A 20259-nucleotide genomic window follows, 5' to 3' on the forward strand; every position below is an offset into this window, starting at 1 on the left:
GGCGGCTACTTAAGACAGAGGGGCGGCGGCGGGCAGCAGCTGCGCTGCGACTGCTCTGGAAGGAGAGGACGGGGCACAAACCCTGACCATGACCCCCTACAGGCTGCTGCCGCCGCTGCTGCTGCTAGCTCTGCTGCTCGCTGCCAGCCCAGGAGGCGCCTTGGCGCGGTGCCCAGGCTGCGGGCAAGGGGTGCAAGCCGGTTGTCCAGGGGGCTGCGTGGAGGAAGAGGATGGGGGGTCGCCAGCGCAGGGCTGCGCGGAAGCTGAGGGCTGTCTCAGGAGGGAGGGGCAGGAGTGCGGGGTCTACACCCCTAACTGCGCCCTAGGACTGCAGTGCCATCCGCCCGAGGACGACGAGGCGCCTTTGCGGGCGCTGCTGCTCGGCCGAGGCCGCTGCCTTCCGGCCCGCGCGCCCGCTGGTGAGTCCGCGCCCCGCCCCTGCCCCGCCCACGTGAGACCCGCGTCCTCCAGGCAGGGTCCTGGGGAGAAGAGAGTGGGTGGCCCTGCAAGCCTTTGCGCCCTGACCCTTGACGCTTCCGACTTTGGGGGGCACATTTGTGTGGGGGAGAAGGGGCAAGTGCAGGAAGCTGGGGTGCGGCCAGGGGACTTGGGGATACAGCAGAAAGTGTCTGCGCTCTCGGTCTTTTTTGCTCCGTTTATTTTCCCTTGATGTAGTGTGTGTGCAAGTGGGAACTTGGGGACGGCAGGGGGAGAAATGGAGGGTTTTAGGGCCATCCCATGTGCTCCAGCAGGCCCAGCTCCTACAACCCTAGACGGCAAGCTGGGAAAAGGACACAAATGTTGTTCTCAGCTTCCACTTTGAGAAAGAGGGAAGGGAACCCCAGACTCCGAAATTCTGCACACACTGAGAAATGGCTCGTTTCCTCCTAATACGGGTGTTCGAAGCACCTAAACAGGAGGAGTCTAGAACTGAAGAGGCCCCAAATCCAAAGTTGTATTAGACTTGAGTAGGGACTGAGGGCAGGCTAGGGCGTAGGGTGGGGGAGAGGGGAGAAAGAGTGGGGGAAAGGGAATCTGCCAAATCAGGGTTATGATTTAAACCTGCTCAGAACTGTTCACCCATCCTACCCCACCCTGCTCCAGGGAGGAGAGCAGAAGCTGAGTCACTGGGTGGGTGGGACAGAAGTGAATCAGCACTGAAAACATGGGGGGCAGCAGGAAGATGGGGAGGACAGGAAGTGCAAACTGCGCATCCCAGAGTCTCTGGGTTCCTTCCTCTGGAGGGGATGGAGAATTCACTTGGAGTTTCTTTCAGTCCCAAATGCTTGAGTGCAGGCTTCTGGGGGTCCTCCTAGAAGGTGGTCTGGGTGGATGAGAGAAGGCAGTTTGGAACTACATGGTTGGGTGCTAAATGTAGGGAATGAAGGACAAGGTCTGGGGAGGGGCGGGCATCCTGAGGAAGAAGGATCAGACTCAGGGTTGCAGGGGAAATGTCTCCTGGGTTGTGAGTGGTAGTTGGGAGCTTATCTTTGGGCACAGAGGGAGAGACAGGATCCCTTCAGGGGTTCTGATATCTTATTAGATATTAGGCAAATTCCAAGCAGTACATGCTTCCCTTTCTGCCTTTTCCTATCCCTGACTTATTTCCTCACCCCTTCCCAGTCCTGAGCTCTCCCTGGACCCTCCGGAAACTTTCTCCAGAGCCAGGAGCAACCTGCAGATTGGAAGCCCCTCATTCCCTGCACCTTCTTAATCTGCCCTCAGCCTGTCTTGGTTAAGGGTTGAATCCATGTGCTCCTGGGACCACTGGGGTTGAGCTGGCCTGGATCACAGGGTATCAGAAGGGAGAAGTTCCCACTGCAGTGCCCCAGAAGTAACCACATCTCAGGCCTGGGAGGGGTGGGTTGAGTCACAGCAAGGTCACAGCAGGGACACACATTCCATTTGGGTCCCTGTTGGCCCCCCTCCTACATCCGTTGCTCTCTGCCCCAGCTCCCTGGCTTCGTGCGCCCCCTTCTGGCCTCTGGTGGAACAGCCAGGTCTTTTCACCCAAAGCCCAAAGCCCTGAATAGTCCTTTGCATTTGTTCTCCATTTTTCATTTATTTTATTATTTATTGTAATTCATTAATTTATTTTTAAATTAATTAATTTTAAAAACATATTTATTTATTTATGTTGAGACAGTCTCACTCTATTGCCCAGGCTGGGGTGCAGTGGTCCAGTGTCTCACTGCAACCTCCACTCCCCCAGGTTCACGCCATTCTCCTGTCTCAGCCTCCGGAGTAGCTGGGACTACAGGCACTTGCCACCACGCCAGGCTAATTTTTGTATTTTTAGTAGAGACGGGGTTTTACCATGTTGGCCAGATGGTCTCAATCCCCTGACCTCAAGTGATCTGCCCACCTTGGCCTCCCAAAGTGCTAGGATGACAGGCACGAGCCACTGAGTCCAGCCAATAATTTATTTATTTTTGAGACAGGGTCTCACTCTGTTGTCCAGGCTGGAGTGCAGTAGCACAATAATGGCTCACTGCAGTCTTGACTTCTGGGGCTCAAGCAGTCCTCCTGCCTCAGCCTCTAATGTAGCTGGGTCTACAGGTGCATGTCACCACACCTTGGTAATTTAAAAACATTTTTTGTAGAGATGAGGTTCTCATTATGTTGCCCAGACTGGTCTCAAACTCCTGGGCTCGAGCAATCCAATCCTCCCACCTCTGCATCTCAAAGTGCTGGGATAACAGGCATGAGCCATTGCACCCATCCTCATTTTCCATTTTTGCTTTCCAAAATGCATCTCCCTTATAAGCCTTAAGCTCACTATGGGAAATACTGGGGAATATTGTCAGGAAAAGTAATGTAACTATTTGTCAGAGAAAGAAACTAGGGCCAGCATCATGCAACAATGGAGCATAAGGCCCTCCCTTCCTTACTTCAGCAGGTGATGTGGGCAAGGCCCTTCTCCACATGGCTCTGGCTGATTTCTGGCCTCTCCTTCTCCTATTCCTCCTGCAGTTGCAGAGGAGAATCCTAAGGAGAGTAAACTCCAAGCAGGCACTGGCCGCCCACAGGATGCGAACCGCAGAAACCAACAGAAGAATCCAGGCACCTCTACCACACCCTCCCAGCCCAATTCTGCAGGTGTCCAAGACACCGAGATGGTGCGTTTGAAGCTGGTAGGGAGCAGGAGGGGTGGGAAGCCCTGGAGACTTCCATCTGAGACTGCTCCCTTGGGCTTGGAGACGGCTCCATTGTCGGTCCTGGGTGCTTGCCTGGTGGGCCAGAAGGTTGGAACAGGGAACTGGGCTGGAGCGGTTCTAAGCTGCCTGCTCTCCCTCCCCCAGGGCCCATGCCGTAGACATCTGGACTCAGTGCTGCAGCAACTCCAGACTGAGGTCTACCGAGGGGCTCAAACGCTCTACGTGCCCAACTGTGACCATCGAGGCTTCTACCGGAAGCGACAGGTGAGGCTATTTTTCTTCTCCCCCTGCTCCAGTAGAAGGCTCCTGCCAGGGAGTGGGGACAATGGGGCTTGCAAAGCTGCATAAATAAGACACTGCCCCATCTTTAAGGATCTTCCAACTTTAGGAGAACATAGAGAATAATATAATTTGTTATACAAACTTAGAGAATAATCAACCACACACTGTGGGAGAAAACCTACTGAAGGAATGGCCTAACTTAGTGGCTCTCGAACTTGAGGCATCGGAATCCTCCGGAGGGCTTATGCCACACAGATGACTGAGCCCCACCAGCAGCCTTCCTGATTCAGGAGGTGTGGGGTGGGGCCTGACAATATGCATTTCTAACATGTTCCCTGGTGATCCGGATTTGGGAACGCCACTTTGAAAACTACTGTTCCAGGCTAGCAGAATGCACACAATTTATTGGTTGAAGAGGGGGAACTAAAAAGAGGGAACCCTGGGCCGGGCGCGGTGGCTCATGCCTGTAATCCCAGCATTTTGGGAGGCCAAGGTGGGTGGATCACGAGGTCAGGAGTTGAAGACCAGCCTGAACAACATGGTGAAACCCCGTCTTTATTAAAAATTACAAAAATTAGCCGGGCGTGGTGCTGCGCACCTGTAATCCCAGCTACTCGGGAAGCTGAGGCAGGAGAATTGCTTGAACTTGAGAGGTGGAGGCTGCAGTGAGCGGAGATCATGCCATTGCACTCCAGCCAGGGCAACAGAGTGAAACTCTATCTCAAAAAAAAAAAGAGAGAGAGAGAGAGAGGGAACCCAGTGACCCTTGCTGTCCCAAGGGGACACTCAGGTGTTTTTGCATCCTCAGACTCAGACATCCCCTCTCATTCTCCTGCTGGAAGCCTCTGGCCTCACCCCTGACCTGTGTGCCTCTCTCTCCAGTGCCGCTCCTCCCAGGGGCAGCGCCGAGGTCCCTGTTGGTGTGTGGATCGTATGGGCAAGCCCCTGCCAGGGTCTCCAGATGGCAATGGAAGCTCCTCCTGCCCCACTGGGAGCAGCGGCTAAAGCTGGGGAATAGAGGGGCTGCAGGGCCACTGGAAGGAACATGGAGCTGTCATCACTCAACAAAAAACTCAAGGCCCACGATCCACTTTCAGGCCCTGCCCCATGGGCCCCCTCACCCCTGGGCCTTTACACATGCGGTTGGAAACAGTGTTAATGTTGGCTGGGGTGTCAATAAAGCTGTGCTTGGGGTTGCTGGCTTGTGTCTCTGTGTCTACCTCTCACAATTCTGGAGCCCCTGGCCCTCTCTTTACCCCACTACAGTTCACTCACAGCATTTCTTCTTTCCTATGGATACCTTTAGTCCTTCCTGTGACAGCCAGGCAGAAGCTTCAAGCCATCAAGCTTCACAGAGCTGCCCACCAGGAGTTGGGAGTGGGAAGGGGAGACACTGAGATCATGGCCTTAATCTGAAGTTGTGACCTTGTTTCTAACATTGATCTTTGGACATAAGGGGAGGGGAAGGATTAATAGTTAATCCCAGCAGGAACCCAGCAAAGAGGAACTCTCAAAGCACGTACCCTTCTGTTACTTCCTACTAAAAAAAGAAGGAAATTATTACTAATATATGAGCTCATCCCATGGCCCTGAACCATGTGATTTTACCTGGACTACCTCATTTTGAGCTTACAACAAGCTTGTGATATAGGGATTTTTGCCCCCATTTTTCAGAGGAGGATACTGTGGCTTGAAATTTGGGGTCACTTGCCTGAAATTATATAGCTGGTAAATGACAGAGGGAGGTTTGCATCCGGTTCTTCCGTATGTGACAACACCTGGTATTCCTTAGGTGCTTAATACGTGTTTGTTTAGCCTCCTTTCTGCCTACATGCTCACCCAAGCAGGTGTCAGGAAGCGCAGATGTTCAGGGGCCCTGGCACTCAGCCTTTCCTGGTGGGGCCCCAGCTCCATGAGTAGCACGGTGCTAACCCCATCAGAGTATTACCACATGCATCAGTCACACACCTTGTGGTGAAAGGGAGCTGAACGCACTGATACATGAAGACATTTCTGACTCCTCCCTGACCTTCAGCCTGCTGGGATAGACTGAAGGCCAGCCATGCTAGGTGACAAGCTTCTGAGAGGCAAAGTTCCCCTCCCCGCGACGTACCCAGCCACTATTCCTGTGTGTGTGTGTGGGGGGGTGGATAGCACCCTTGGAGCTGGGCATCTGGATGGTGGTTGGGGTGTTAGGGGGATGTGGCCAACCCTGGAACAGACAGCAGAGTGAGGCCTGAATCTGAGAAGCTCTGCCCTCCGGATCAGATAACGTATCGCGTTCCCAGAGGCCCCCTCCTCCTGAAAGGACTTTAGTCTTTGGAGCTGTCACCTGAGCTGAGTGGGACAAGAGTTCTGCAGGGCAGGCCACGCTGCAAAGGAAGGAGGGAACACAGGCAAGGGCTGCCTGCTGCCCACTGGAGACCGCTCCATGGAGCCAGGCGGGGCCCGTCTGCGTCTGCAGAGGACAGAAGGGCCAGGAGGGGAGCGGGAACACCAACCCTGCAGAGATGGTGAGCCGGCCGCGCCCTCGGGGGGCACAGAAGGCACCGGCGGGTGGTGGGGCAGGAGGGGAGAGATGCGCTATGGAGAGAAGGCTCCAACTGCCTGATGCCAATCCTTCCTGCTGTCCAGAGAGGCCAAGAAAGGCAGACCCTGGCCTCAGCCCTGAGCCACCCAGCTGGGAGATGGAACAGAAAAGAGCTGTCAGAGCTGTGACCTGGCCTTATCTTTCTGACTCTTTAGCCTCAGAGGGTGAATGGAGTAGCTTCCCATTCCCTGAGTGCCCTGTTCCCAGTAATGTCACCAGGCCCCCTGCTTGCCTATGGCCGCCTCACCACTGGCAACAGCAACTTCCCCTTCTAGTAGCCCCACCCATGATACTAGATATTGGCTGGTTGGGGTGAGGGTGGCTGCTGAGCACACAAAGCATTTCCTGAACACAGGATGCCTCTGGGTCTGCAGAACCCCAACTCCTCCTGTTCACTGTGCCTTTGATCACTCCTCCCAGGAAACACTGAGACGCACAGAGCCCCGGACTTGGTGAAATGGACCCGACACATGGAGGTGAGGGGTGTCAGAGGTCAAGTGGACAGATCCTTGGTTGCAGGAGGCAGGAGTGAGGCTTGGTGATAAAGATGACTTGTTTTGGTTTTTGTTTTTTGTTTTGAGTCAAAGTCTTGCTCTGTCGCTCAGGCTGGAGTGCATCAGCACAATCTCAGCTCACTGCAACCTCTGCCTCCCAGGTTCAAGTGAGTAGCTGGGACTACAGATGAGTGCCACCAGGTGTGGCTAAATTTTTTTTTTTTTTTTGTATATTTAGTAGAGACGGGGTTTCACCATATTGGCCAGGCTGGTCTTGAACTCCTGACCTCAAGTGATCCACCTGCCTTGGCCTCCCAAATTGCTGGGATTACAAGCGTGAGCCACGGTGCCCAGCCTGATGACTTGTTCCTGGTACAAAGATCAGGTTAGAATTAAGGGTAAAGATGTAGGGGTTTGAAGCACAGGTCCCGAGGGTCATTGAAAGCCAGTAGATAGAGTCTTCCTGCTAGTGTGGCTGGAGGACAGGGATGAGGACTGACAATCAGAGGTGACCAGGCTGGAATTCAGACCCAGGGAGGGGAAGCCTTGCTCCTGCTGTCACTCCCTGATCCTTACTGCTGCCCCGGGAAGCCAGAAGGAGATCAACTCCGGGCAGGAATCATGGCTTGTTCATCTTTTTACCACAGCACTTAGCATTGTGGGGTCCTACCCCACCAGCAGACCCATCACCACCCCACCAATGCCTGCCCTTCCCCCCACAGGCCTGCCACTGCTGACTGCTGATCCCCCAACCCTGCAGACCCTCCAGGTTTTTTTTTTTTTTTTTAAAGCACTATGCCTGGCATAGGTAGAAACTCAGTGAATGTCTGGTAAATGAAAGGATGGCTGACTGGAGGGACAGTGGGCTCTGCCCTGGCTTTGTCCCATAGGCTGTGAAGGCACAATTGCTGGAGCAAGCGCAGGGACAACTGAGGGAGCTGCTGGATCGGGCCATGTGGGAGGCTATACAATCCTACCCATCTCAAGACAAACCTCCGCCCCTGCCTCCCCCAGATTCCTTGAGTAGGTGAGTCTAGGGAGCAGCTGCACAGGCTCCTCTGTAGCAATGATCATGAGCTATCACATGATGTGCCCTTGCCAGCCTTGGCAGGACTGCAACTCCAGCCTTCCCTCTTCCCCACTTATCTTGTCTTCCTAACACTGGCCTCCACCTACTGGGCCTCGCTCTGCCCTGGCCCTGACCTTCCACCCGGTCCTGCCCTCTGGCCCTAGCCCTGGCCTTTCCCTACCACTCCCCTTGGCTCCCAAGTATTGACCTTCTGCATGGCCCTGCCCTCTGCCCACTGACTTCTTCCTGACCCTGAACAAACATCTCAATTCAGGACCCAGGAGCCATCCCTGGGGAAACAGAAAGTTTTCATCATCCGCAAGTCCCTGCTTGAGTAAGTCAGGTGATGACAAGTAATGGGAGGAAAAGAAAGGGCTTTGGCTGGGGATCACGGTACCTCATTTCTCATCCCCAGGCTCTAGGTGGTTTGTGGGGAGGACTTGGAAAGGGTTTCTAAGGTGCAGGTCCCCTATTTGCCCTGGGCGTGGTTGTGGAAGAAAGGCCTTTAGCTGGAAGTTCTGGATCGTTAGGCCTCATGCCTCATGTGTACTTTGTCTGAGCTAGTTCACACCACCCTGAGGACCCTCCCATACTGACCTTCAGGCCCCTGTCCCTCCAGTGAGCTGATGGAGGTGCAGCATTTCCGCACCATCTACCACATGTTCATCGCTGGCCTGTGTGTCTTCATCATCAGCACCCTGGCCATCGACTTCATTGATGAGGGCAGGTAGGTCCCCTTCCCACCTGGGACAGGCACACCTATCTGATCAGACTCTCTGGGTCCTCAGTGCCCCACCTGCCCTTGGGGCAAGCGGACACAGGTCCCCCCTTTGGTTATTGGACATGTACCAACTTTGCTCCCAACAACCTTCCCACCCGAAACACTCTCTGGGATCCCTTCCTTCCCCAGCCTTGGTTGGCCCTTGGTCTGTCCTCCCAGGGCCAGTCACTCTCAAATGCTTCTCAATGACACCTTGCCCTGAGGCAGATGTGTGTGTGTGCACACATGCACACCCATACACACTCCTTTCCCAGTCAGTTCTATTCAAGTTACCTCCATTGAGCATCTCCCGAGTACCAGTCCTAGTGTTCAGAGAAATGAGGGGGCAGACCCCACTCCTGTCTGTGAGGCACTCCCAGTCTTGTGGGGAAGACAGACATGTACCCAAGTGCCTGGGTGGGTCATTTCCCCCACAGAGCACCCCACCCAATTGTGAGGATGAGCTTCAGAGAGCTGTATAACCTAGGGGTCTGTATTTTCGGGACTCCCACCATTTCCGGACCAAACTGAGGGTTGGGGCTGCTATTTCTTGTGACCCAATAACGAGATGCAGATGAACTGGGGAGGAAGAGAGTTTTTATTTCTATAACTGGTTACAGGGAGAAGGCCTGAAAATTATCACTAGGCCAACTAAAAATTGCAATTTCCAGAGCATATGTACCTTCTAAGCTATATGTCTATGTGTAAGTGTGCATTCATCTAAAGACATAAGTGATTAACTTCTTTTAATCTATAACTAAGGTCTGAGTCTTGAAGACCTTCTTCTGGAGCCTCAGTAAGTTGACTTAATCTAAATGGGTCCAGGTGCTGGGGTGATTACCCTTCTCTTGTCTCCTGCTAAATCATGGAGGTTTGAAGAGCTTCTTCAGACCCCCAGCAAAACTTGTTTAATCATGCTTTGAGGTTCAGGAAAGGCCTAGGCAAAACTCTTGGTGGGCTTTTGTTACATTCCGGCCTTTGTCTAAGGGCACTGGCTTTTAATATTTAACTTAACCACTCAGCCAGTACTGAAACAGTTGTTATGGAGGCCTGTGTTAGTGAAACCTGGCCTGCCACAGCCCCTCTCCCTATGTCAGGCTTGGGAAGCAATAACAAAAACAGGACCAAGGATCCACAGGTTCAGCAACAGCATTGCCTTTTGGTAAAATTTTTGTTGTTAGTTATATAAGTATTAAAAGGGTAAAATCTACCGCTAGGTTTGCATAAGAAAAAAACAAATTAAAAAAAATTAAAAATGATAAAATCTCAGTAAAGAGCTCAAATACATGTTTTCTTGTAAAGGGGGTCCTTCTTGACCACCTCCTTCAATCCCACACCGCTCTCGGAGGATTTTAAACAGTTTCTGACTGGGCGCAGTGGCTCACGCCTGTAATCCCAGCACTTTGGGAGGCCAAGGCAGGCGGATCACTTGAGGTCAGGAATTCAAGACCAACCTGGCCAATATGATGAAACCCTGTCTCTACTGAAAAAATAAAAATAAAAATAAAAATAAATATATATATACACACACACACACACATGAATTAGCCAGTCGTGGTGGTGCAAGCCTGTAGTCCCAGCTATTCAGGAGGCTGAAGAAGGATAATTACTTCAACCCGGGAGGCGGAGGTTGCAGTGACCAGAGATTGCACCACTGCACTCCAGCCTGGGTGACAGAGCAAAACTCTGTCTCTAAAAAAGAAAACAGTTTCTGAGTTTCCCTCCAGAGCATTTTCCATGCATTGACATTCAGTACCAAAGATAGGTACATTGTGGAGGTTTCACATAAATAAGAAACTGTACCTATTATTGTGTAATTTGCTTTTACTCACTAACAATTTATTTCAGGGATCTTTTCATGTTAGTCCATTGGTTTGAAGGACTGCAGAGTATGGAGGTGTCAGATTTGTTCACTTAGTCCTTTACTAATGGACACTTAAGTTGTTTTGTTTTTCCCCTTAACAAACCACACACTCTTAACCTAGGCTAACAAAACACTGAACAACCGGCATCCTATTAGCTCCCACCTACAACAGATGCTCCAAAGGAACAAAACTAAGTCAGTCAGTCTAGTTACCTCATATCCTAGCATGTGTTGTATATAGAGTACTGAGCCCTTAGCAACGCCATGAAACCAGAGAGGGCTCTCAAGGTCATTTAGAATCAAACTCACGCCATGACTAAGTCTCCTGGAGCAATGCCCTGTGCCACAGAGGTGCCGTCTTGAACACCTCCAGAGATGGGGAGCTCACAACCTGATCAAGATACCTCAGTTCATCTTCCAGGAGCTCAGACTGAAGAGGAAGGGGACAAGAATGGACTTCACTTGTCTACTTTGTCTCTCTTCCCCACTCCAAGGCTGCTGCTGGAGTTTGACCTACTGATCTTCAGCTTCGGACAGCTGCCCTTGGCGCTGGTGACCTGGGTGCCCATGTTTCTGTCCACCCTGCTGGCGCCGTACCAGGCCCTGCGGTTGTGGGCCAGGCCGGGGGCCAGGGGCACCTGGACGCTGGGGGCGGGCCTGGGCTGCGCGCTGCTAGCTGCCCACGCCCTGGTGCTCTGCGCACTGCCAGTCCACGTGGCTGTGGAGCATCAGCTCCCGCCGGCCTCCCGTTGTGTCCTGGTCTTCGAGCAGGTGAGGGCCAAGCCCTGCTGGGGGACAGGAAGGAACGGGTGGGCAGGGCCATCTCAGCAGAGGGGAGTCCCCCAAAGAGGGGGCAGGGCCCACGAGAGGGAGGGCAGAGACTGCATTGGCAGGGGCGGAGCTAGTTACCAGGGGCGGAGTCCGTTATGAGGGATTTGGGGAACCTGCAGGCTGGAAGGCAAACAGTGTGACACCGCCATCACAGGAGGTTGAGCGGAAGACTCCGCTCTGGCCTCTTATCCCAGCAACCTTCATTCATCCCAGCATATGTTAGGCTATACAGCCATCAAACAAAAAGAAAAAATATGGACTCTGACCAGACAGATCTTACACTCTGCCTGCCTCTCAGAGGTAACCCAGAGCACAGAGAGGTTAAGCGATTTGCTTAAAGCCACACAGCAACTTGGCCTCCCTTCCACTCTGCCGCAGGTTAGGTTCCTGATGAAAAGCTACTCCTTCCTGAGAGAGGCTGTGCCTGGGACCCTTCGTGCCAGAAGAGGTGAGGCCTTCATCTTGCCCAGTTGTGAACTCAGTCCTCTTGACTGACTGAATGAAACCAGCAGGTGCAGGATCCTGATAAAATCCCTGCCTTCCTAAGCCCAGGTTGCCCACCAGGCACAGCCCTGGCCTCCAGCTGGGCTCTGTGGGCTTTCATCGATAGGCATTCTCAGCTCCTGCCTCTGACAGATGGCACCTCTTGTTACCCAGGACTTCTGGCACTTTCCTATTTCCTATTTCCAGGCCCAGCCTGTCACCCAGGCTTTGTTGTTCCATTTATAGAGCACATGCAGTGTATATTTAGCATCATTCTTAAGGGCCCTAGAATTTTTGGAATGACAAGTTGGCACTGGTTCCAACTTAAATCACCAGCTGCATTAGCCCTTAACAAGAGCCCTTAAAGTCACCAGCTGCAGGCTGAGCACAGTGGCTCACACCGGTAATCCCAGCACTCTGGGACACTGAGACGGGAGGATTGTTTGAGCCCAGGAGTTCAAGACCAGCCTGAGCAACATAGTGAGATGGGGTCTCACTTCAAAAAACTTTTAAAAATTAGCCAGGTGTAGTGGCTAATGCCTGTGGTCCCAGCTGTGTGGAAGGCTGAGGTGGGAAGATTACTTGAGTCTGGGAGGCAGAGGCTGCAGTGAGCCATGACTGTGTCACTGTACTCCAGCCTGGGCAACAGAGTAAGATCAAGTCTCAAAAAAAACAAAAAAAAAGTGAGAGACATGCAACTCTTTCTTTCACTCACTTGAACACTTAAAGACCATTTCAAGGTTATTAATTGGCCTAATTTCAATTTCAATTTTTTTTTTTTTTTTTTTTTTGAGATGGAATCTTGCCTTGTTTCCCAGGCTGGAGTGCAATGGCGCAGTCTTGGCTCACTGCAGCCTCCACCTTCTGGGTTCAAGCGATTCTCCTGCCTCAGCTTCCTGAGTAGCTGGGATTACAGGTGTGCGTTAGCACACCCAGCTAATTTTTTTGTATTTTTAGTAGAGACAGGGTTTCATCATGTTGGCCAGAGTGGTCTCAAACTCCTGACATCCAGTGATCCACCCATCTCGGCCTCCCAAAGTTCTGGGATTACAGGCATGAGCCACCATGCCCAGCCAATTTTTTTTTTTTTTTTTTTTTTTTTAGAGACAGGGTCTTGCTATGTTGCCCAGGCTGGTCTTGAACTCCTGGGCTTAAGCAATCCTCCTGCCTTGGCCTCCCAAAGTGTTGGGATTACAGGAGTGAGTCATTGAGCCTGGCCCCTAACTTCAATATTGTTGTATCTCAGAGAATAGGAAGGCTCGAGGAGAACAGAAGAGATGGGAGAATGGCCGGTCAGTGCAGTAGTCAGAACACACACAGAATTTGTCAATTAAATTTGCTCTCTTATTTGTGTGTGTTTCATGATGCCCTAAAACAATTACAATAGTAACATTAAAAATCACTGATCACAGTGATTTTTGCTCAGGTGAGAAGATGGGGTAGAAGGGTGGACCTGTGACTCATGGTGGCGGAGAGGGGACATTTCTGGGAGGCCTGGGGAGGCAGTGGAAGGATGGTGCCAAGGGAAGAGGAGGCCAGTGCTGGGCCAGAGGTCCAATGCCACCGGCAGCTGCCAGTGTCCCTCCCCAGTTAGGTGTCCCCATCCCCCCTCCAGGCCCTGGGCTGAGTGTTCTATGCCTGTGCACCATACCACATATAATAAAAAGAAGAAAGTTATAAATATTTCAGGAATTGCCAAAATGTGACACAGTGGCATGAAGTGAGCACTTGCCGCTGGAAAAAGTGGCACTGATAGGCTTGTCTCTTGCAGGGTTGCCACAGACTTTCAATTTGTAAAAGAGGCAATATCTGGGAAGTGCAGTAAAACAAGATGTACCTGTATTAGGAAGTCCAGACAGAAGGGGAAGGAGAATGGGTTGTCGAACGTGTGGGTACCAAATGAAGCTCTGGCCACAGCAGGCCCTGCACTGGAAGATAGGGTGCCTGAAATGAAAACAGAAGAGATGGTGTTAAAGAGCCAGTTCCACTCCTGCCCAGCTTAGCTCCCCCAGCCTGCATCTAGGTCCTACATCCAGCTCCTTGCTTATCCCCCACCCCCACCCTATCCATTTCTCCACTCACCAGTCCCACTACCCTTCCCCAGCAGCCGCCTAACCTCTGCCCTCTGCCCTTCCCCTTACTAATCCACCTCTCTCATTCCTCCCCAGGTGAGGGGATCCAGGCCCCCAGTTTCTCCAGCTACCTCTACTTCCTCTTCTGCCCAACACTCATCTACAGGGAGACTTACCCCAGGTAAGACCCTGCACCCCTTCCCCACATGCCCAGGCCCACAGGAACCTTACCCTTCTACTCTCCCCTCCCTGAGGTCCTCAGGCTCACCTCAGGCACTGGCCACTTTCTCAGGAAGCATCTAATAATAAAGATGGGAAATAGGTGACTGGTAGACTACCCTGTCTCCTTGCCCAGCCTATGATGACACTAGGGCAGCCCACTTTCCTGGTTTACCCAGGACTGTCCTGATGTTAGTTCTGAAAATCCTACCCATCCTACACACCCTTGTTGACATCCATGCTTAAAACCCTCTTGTCACTCTGTTATGGAAAGTTCGAAGTATCCTAGACCCCACCACCCTAGATAATCCTTCCAGGCCTGAGCAATTAAGGGAACTGCAGAGAGAGGGCCCCAGAACCTGTGCCCAGGCTGAGCAGGGAACAACATGAAAGAATGAGAAACATATTGTCCCAATTGCCGCTGCAGGACGCCCTATATCAGGTGGAATTATGTGGCCAAGAACTTTGCTCAGGTGAGAAGATGGGGTAGAAGGGTGGACCTGTGACTCATGGTGGTGGAGCGGGGACATTTCTGGGAGGTCTGGGGAGGCAGTGGGAGGGTGGTGCCAAGGGAAGAGAAGGCCAGTGCTGGGCCAGAGACCCAATGCCACCAGCAGCTGCCAGCGTCCCTCTCCAGTTATGTGTCCCCACGGCCCCTCCAGGCCCTGGGCTGTGTGCTCTATGCCTGCTTCATCCTGGGCCGACTCTGTGTTCCTGTCTTTGCCAACATGAGCCGAGAGCCCTTCAGCACCCGTGCCCTGGTGCTCTCTATCCTGCATGCCACGTTGCCAGGTGAGCCAACTAAGGTAGGGCTGGAGTAGTTGTGCCCTGGAGAAGGCAAATCAGGGAAGGCCTTGCTAGTTACCTTCCCTCTGTTTGAACACGTTCTCCTTCTGAGTCTCCCCTCACATCTGTCACCTCCTATCAGGGTCCACTGCCATGGTCTCAGTTCAGACCATCACTCCCCCTCCACATCAGCTTCCTACCCATCTCCCTGGCACCCAGATCTTTCCTCTCCCATCTACCCCTGACACTGCTGCCCAGGTGAACTTTCCTACTACAACTAATCATTCCCTACCCTCCTTCAAAAATTCTAGTGCTAAGTCAATGCTGGCACTTTTGGATCAGATTTGAACCCTTGATGTGGCATCCAAGACTCCTTCCCACGCAGCCCCAGCCTATCTTCTCATCCTACCACAAGCCCTGAAAGATATGTACTTCCATGCCTCCAGGCCTTTGCCCATACTGGCCACTCAGCTTGAGATACCCTTTCCCCACGTTCAGCCATGGAATCTAGTTGCTTCTTGGAGGCCCATGGCTGAGATGCCCCCTCCTGTGGGAAACCTTCCTTTTGTGGCCACCAATGACCATGACCCACCTGTTTCTCTGTACTCCCAGGCACATCAGTGCCACCGTACTTAGCTCCCATTACATTTTCCCTGGCGTATGGTTGGACATGTCTTTCTGTCTCTGTGTCTGTGTGTGTCTCACTTCAATCACTCTATGAACTCCCAATGGCCCTTTGAGATTCATCTCCATCCCCAACATCTGGCACGAAGTAGATGCCAAGTAAATGTACATGAACAAATGGATGAATAAATGAATGCATGAGGCCAGGCACAGTGGCTCACCACCTGTAATCCCAATACTTTGGGAGACCAAAGAAGGAGGACTGCTTGAGGCCAGGAGTTCAAGACTAAACTGGACAATATAGTGAGATCTCATCTCTACAAAAAATTTAAAAACAGCTGGGTGCGGTGGCTGATGCCTGTAATCCCAGCACTTTGGGAGGCCGAGGGAGGTGGATCATGAGGTCAGGAGATTGAGACCATCCTGGCTAACACGGTGAAACCCCGTCTCTACTAAAAATACAAAAAAATTAGCTGGGCGTAGTGGCAGGCGCCTGTAGTCCCAGCTACTCAGGAGGCTGAGGCAGGAGAATGGCGTGAACCCGGGAGGCGGAGCTTGCAGTGAGCCAAGATCTCACCACTGCACTCCAGACTGGGAGAGAGAGCGAGACTCCGTCTCAAAAAAAAAAAAAAAATTAAAATTAAAAATAAAAATTAGCTGGGAATGGTGGCTCACGTCTGTAGTTCTAGCTACTTTGGAGGCTGAGGTGGGAGGATCGCTTGAGTCCAGGAGTTTGAGGCTGCAGCGAGCTATGATCACACCATTGCAATCCAGCCTGTCTCAAAAAAAAAAAAAAAGGAATGCATAAATTTGTGAATTACCAATAAATGAATGGTAAGAGTTGGGGCCCTGGTTTCTGGGCAGGGGCTCCTCAGAGCTCAGAGCAGGGCTGCCTGCGGGTCCATGTGGGCCAGCCTGACCTGCAGCCTCTTGTCGCCATCCACCAGGAATCTTCATGCTGCTACTCATCTTCTTTGCCTTCCTCCATTGCTGGCTCAACGCCTTTGCCGAGATGCTACGATTTGGAGACAGAATGTTCTACCGGGTGGGGCCTGGACCTAGGCCAGTTGGAAGCTGGAGGCAGGAAGGGTTAGGGAGGGATCTGGGGAAGATGGTGGCCAGGTTGGATGTCACTTCAGCCATGCTATTCACCTCCCATAATAAGAAATGCAGTCCCCTAGATGTGGTTATAATGCCACGCCTCCATCTCCTGACAAGCCAGGGCTAACTGCTTTTGTGTGCATGGTACTACAGAATCTTCTCCTGAGAGAGGGAGTAGGAGGGAGGACAGGGCCTCCATGTCCTGAGGAGGGAGCTGGGAGGGTGTCTGCTGTCCCTGTTCTGCCAGGAGCCAGCCCTTCTGGAACACTGGGATAGGGTGCAGGCAAAGGGAGCAGTGGGGAGGAGCCGGAACCCAGATGCTTGCTTACCTCTTTTCCCCCACCCTGACCCCACCTTCTCCAGGACTGGTGGAACTCAACGTCCTTCTCCAACTACTACCGCACTTGGAACGTGGTGGTCCATGACTGGCTGTACAGCTACGTGTATCAGGATGGGCTGTGGGTATGGGCCCTGCAGACCCCTTCGGCTCCCACACTTAATGAGGGCTCTCCTTCCTTCCCTCTCCTTTCCTCCTGCTACAGTGTGGCATCTACACCACTCACCTTTTCCAGGCCTAAAGGCCCTTTTGATTTCATCTGTCCTCATTTTCTCATTTTACCCAACCCAATGGGTAGAAAGTCCTTGCAATCTTAGCTTTTTTCCATCTTTATCCTTAATTCCGCCCTCTCCACAGGGCATTGTTTCCCACCTTAGCCTTCTAAGGAACATGCACATATCTATTTTCAGCTACCAAGGGTTTCTACATACATTTAATCAGCACAGTAACCCTGAGAAGTAAGTATTATTATATTCTCACTTTAAAATGGCACCTAAGTCCCAATGGGATAGTAGCATGTTCTTTTTTTTTTTTTTTTTTGAGATGGAGTCTCGCCCTGTCTCCCAGGCTGGAGTGCAGTGGCGTGATCTTGGGTCACTGCAACCTCTGCCTCCTGGGTTCAAGCGATTCTGCTGCCTCAGCCTTTCGAGTAGTTGGGACTACAGGCGAATGCCACCACACCCAGCTAATTTTTGTATTTTTAGTAGAGACGGGGTTTCACCATATTGGCCAGGCTGGTCTTGAACTCCCGACCTCATAATCTGCCGGCCTCGGCCTCCCACAGTGCTGGGATTACAGACATGAGCGACCGTGCCCAGCCAGCACGCTCTTAAATAAGATTGATGTCACCCCTTCTGACCTCAGATCCCATATTCTCTCCACTGTACCACACTCTCCCTGGCTTCCTTAAGGTGGGGACTCTTTGTGGAGGAGCTCAGGGAGACTCACTCTTCACTCCTTTCCTTACCCTGCCAGCTCCTTGGTGCCCAGGCCCGAGGGGTAGCCATGCTGGGTGTGTTCCTGGTCTCCGCAGTGGCCCATGAATATATCTTCTGCTTCGTCCTGGGGTTCTTCTATCCCGTCATGCTGATACTCTTCCTTGTTATTGGAGGTGAGCTGGCCTCTCTGCCACTGGAGGGGAGCCATCCAGAAGGAGGCCTGGATCCTGCTCCTGGAGATCCCAGACTGATGGTGGGAGGCCTCCCCCCCAGGACTGAAGGCGAGGCTGCTGGGACTGAGAGGTGGAGTGGGGGAGGGGGTCACTTGGAAAGCAGGGAGGGAGGCAGCATTGGGAGGAGCCAAGCTGTATCCTGGGGCATGTGGGAGGAGGTCTCTGGTTGGAGAAAAGCAATTGAATAGATCACTCATCGAGGAAGACAAAGAGGAGAAAACTGGGATGAGGTTGAGAGGCTCAGTATGAGATTCAGGATATTAAAGTGCAAACTGAAGAATCCTGGTTTTACATGAGCCACTTTAGACCTCTACAAATTTCTGCACCTGGGTTCAAGATCTTCTCCAATGGGGTCTTCTTGTTCCATCTCTTCCCAATACCCTGGAATGGGAGGGAAGCCATGGAGACAAGGAACTCCTGGAGCTGGAGTGACAACCTTTCCTCCTGCACCAGGAATGTTGAACTTCATGATGCATGACCAGCACACGGGCCCGGCATGGAACGTGCTGATGTGGACCATGCTGTTTCTGGGCCAGGGAATCCAGGTCAGCCTGTACTGCCAGGAGTGGTACGCACGGCGGCACTGCCCCTTACCCCAGGTAAGAGACCACAACCCTCACCCAGCTCCCCATCTGTGAGGACACACAGCCCTACAGCCAGTCCCTCCTTGTTCCCCAACTCACCAGTCACGGTCAGGCACCAGGGCCTGGCTTGGGGGTGATGGACTCTAACATCTTGATGCATGGGTTGGGTCACTAGGAATGACCTCATTCACAACTTATTCTTCTCTGGCTCAGACAACCTTCTGGGGGCTGGTGACACCTCGATCTTGGTCCTGCCATACCTAGAGGTCAGGGCAGATGACACCACCTGCCCAGATGACACCACCAAGTTCTCTGCCTGCAAAACATGGGACCAGGACTCCTGTCTGCATTCCCAAAGTTGGCTCTGAGTCAAGGCAACCTGCACACAAGACCCCACCAGGGAATGTGCAAGGACTGAGATCTACAGACTTGTGGGTAGAGCTGAGCACAGACCTCAGCATGAGGGTGAGAGGGGTGACTCTTCAGTCCCTATCCCCATGGGCTGGGTACAGGATACCCTCCTACCCCATGACTGTCTTGGGGAGACTTGGGGGACCTTATGGATTTGACGAATGTGGGGGAACTCAGAGGAACTGGGGCCACCCAGGTTTGAAAAGGGTCTCATTCTTGATTTCGTATTCCTTCCAATACAGCAATAAACTCTGTCTCCCTTTTCATTCATTCATTCATTCATTCATTCATTCATCATTTGTTCAAAGCTCACTTGGATTTTTGTAGAGTTGTGTCTGCAGAGGCAAGACTTTGTGGTAGGATGGGTGATAATTTTGGGTGCCCCCTGCCTTACCTCCTCTATGCCACCCCCATCTCCCAGAAACCTGACCTCAATGCTTCTTCCACCTCTTCTCCAACTCACATTGAATTTTCTAGCCCCTTTAATCCTTCTGCTCCTGGCAACCCCTAGCACATTTTGAGAGGACACGTAGCAGGCCTCCTTTCCTTTAGCAGACCCAGGAGAGGAATGCCTTGTACAGACCTGAAGCAAAGCTTTTAATTTCGTGAACCCAAGTTTCTACAACTATAATAGGGACATTAATATTAGGAGTGTCCTGACTGAAGGAGACATAAGGTCAGAATACTTCTATTCAAAGCTGTTTCAGAAACCAGACTGTGTGGTCTGCCCTCCCTACACTGATTCCCTGCCTGATGTGGTTCTGGGGAGACATCTGTGTAAGAAAAGGGCAACATTAGTGTCAGGGGAGCTGAGGACCAAAAAAACCAGGGTCCCTAAGAGAGAGAAATAGGGTATTTCTTTTTTTTTTTTTTTTTTAACATTTCAACAGTATGCATAAGACATCTTTTTATGTCAATAAATATAGATCTATTTTGTCACTTTTATTTATTTATTTATTTATTTATTTATTTATTTATTTATTATTTTGAGACGGAGTCTCACTCTGTCACCCAGGCTGGAGTGCAATGGCATGATCTCGGCTCACTGCAACCTCTGCCTCCTGGGCTCAAGCGATTCTCCTGCCTCAGACTCCTGAGTAGCTAGGACTACACACCACCACGCCTGGCTAATTTTTGTATTTTTAGTAGAGACGGGGTTTCCCCATGTCGGTCAGGCCGGTCTCGAACTCCTGACCTCAAGATCCACTCGCCTTGGCCTCCCAAAGTGCTGAGATTACAGGCGTGAGCCATCGCTCCCAGCCTCTTTTCTCCCTCTTTTTATGCCTTCTTTTGAATAAATTATGATTCCACAAGTGGAATGAATGGTACATTTTTATTTCATTTCTGTTATCTTATTGTATGTTCTTTACCCATCCCATGATTTAACTTTTTAGCTCATGTTGCTATTCATTTCATTTTCCCT

At 51.7% G+C, this 20259-nt stretch overlaps 2 protein-coding genes across 3 annotated transcripts; both read left to right on the top strand.

The window, feature by feature from the left end:
- Positions 1-4638, top strand: IGFBP6 (insulin like growth factor binding protein 6). The gene is made up of 4 exons (XM_008003369.3): positions 1-419; positions 2974-3119; positions 3303-3422; positions 4323-4638. Exons 1-4 carry the CDS (start codon positions 89-91, stop codon positions 4443-4445), a joined length of 720 nt encoding a protein of 239 aa, XP_008001560.1. The 5' UTR covers positions 1-88; the 3' UTR covers positions 4446-4638.
- A 687-nt stretch (positions 4639-5325) lies between these two features.
- SOAT2 (sterol O-acyltransferase 2) lies at positions 5326-19102 on the top strand. Of its 2 annotated transcripts, XM_008003370.3 has the most exons (15): positions 5326-5953; positions 6451-6506; positions 7415-7551; positions 7868-7927; positions 8213-8320; positions 10712-10988; positions 11427-11496; positions 13700-13784; positions 14250-14295; positions 14485-14614; positions 16180-16277; positions 16697-16795; positions 17646-17781; positions 18295-18440; positions 18639-19102. In XM_008003370.3, the coding sequence occupies exons 1-15, from the start codon at positions 5872-5874 to the stop codon at positions 18687-18689; spliced, it is 1581 nt and encodes a 526-aa protein (XP_008001561.1). In that variant the 5' UTR covers positions 5326-5871; the 3' UTR covers positions 18690-19102. The 2 variants fall into 2 exon arrangements, with proteins under 2 accessions (XP_008001561.1, XP_008001563.2); XM_008003372.3 differs by lacking the exons at positions 5326-5953; positions 7415-7551; positions 7868-7927; positions 18295-18440; positions 18639-19102 and having other exon boundaries at positions 6381-6506; positions 17646-18277.
- Positions 19103-20259: the final 1157 nt, after the last annotated feature.

This window comes from Chlorocebus sabaeus, chromosome 11, assembly GCF_047675955.1.
Source record: "Chlorocebus sabaeus isolate Y175 chromosome 11, mChlSab1.0.hap1, whole genome shotgun sequence".
NCBI lineage: Eukaryota > Metazoa > Chordata > Mammalia > Primates > Cercopithecidae > Chlorocebus > Chlorocebus sabaeus.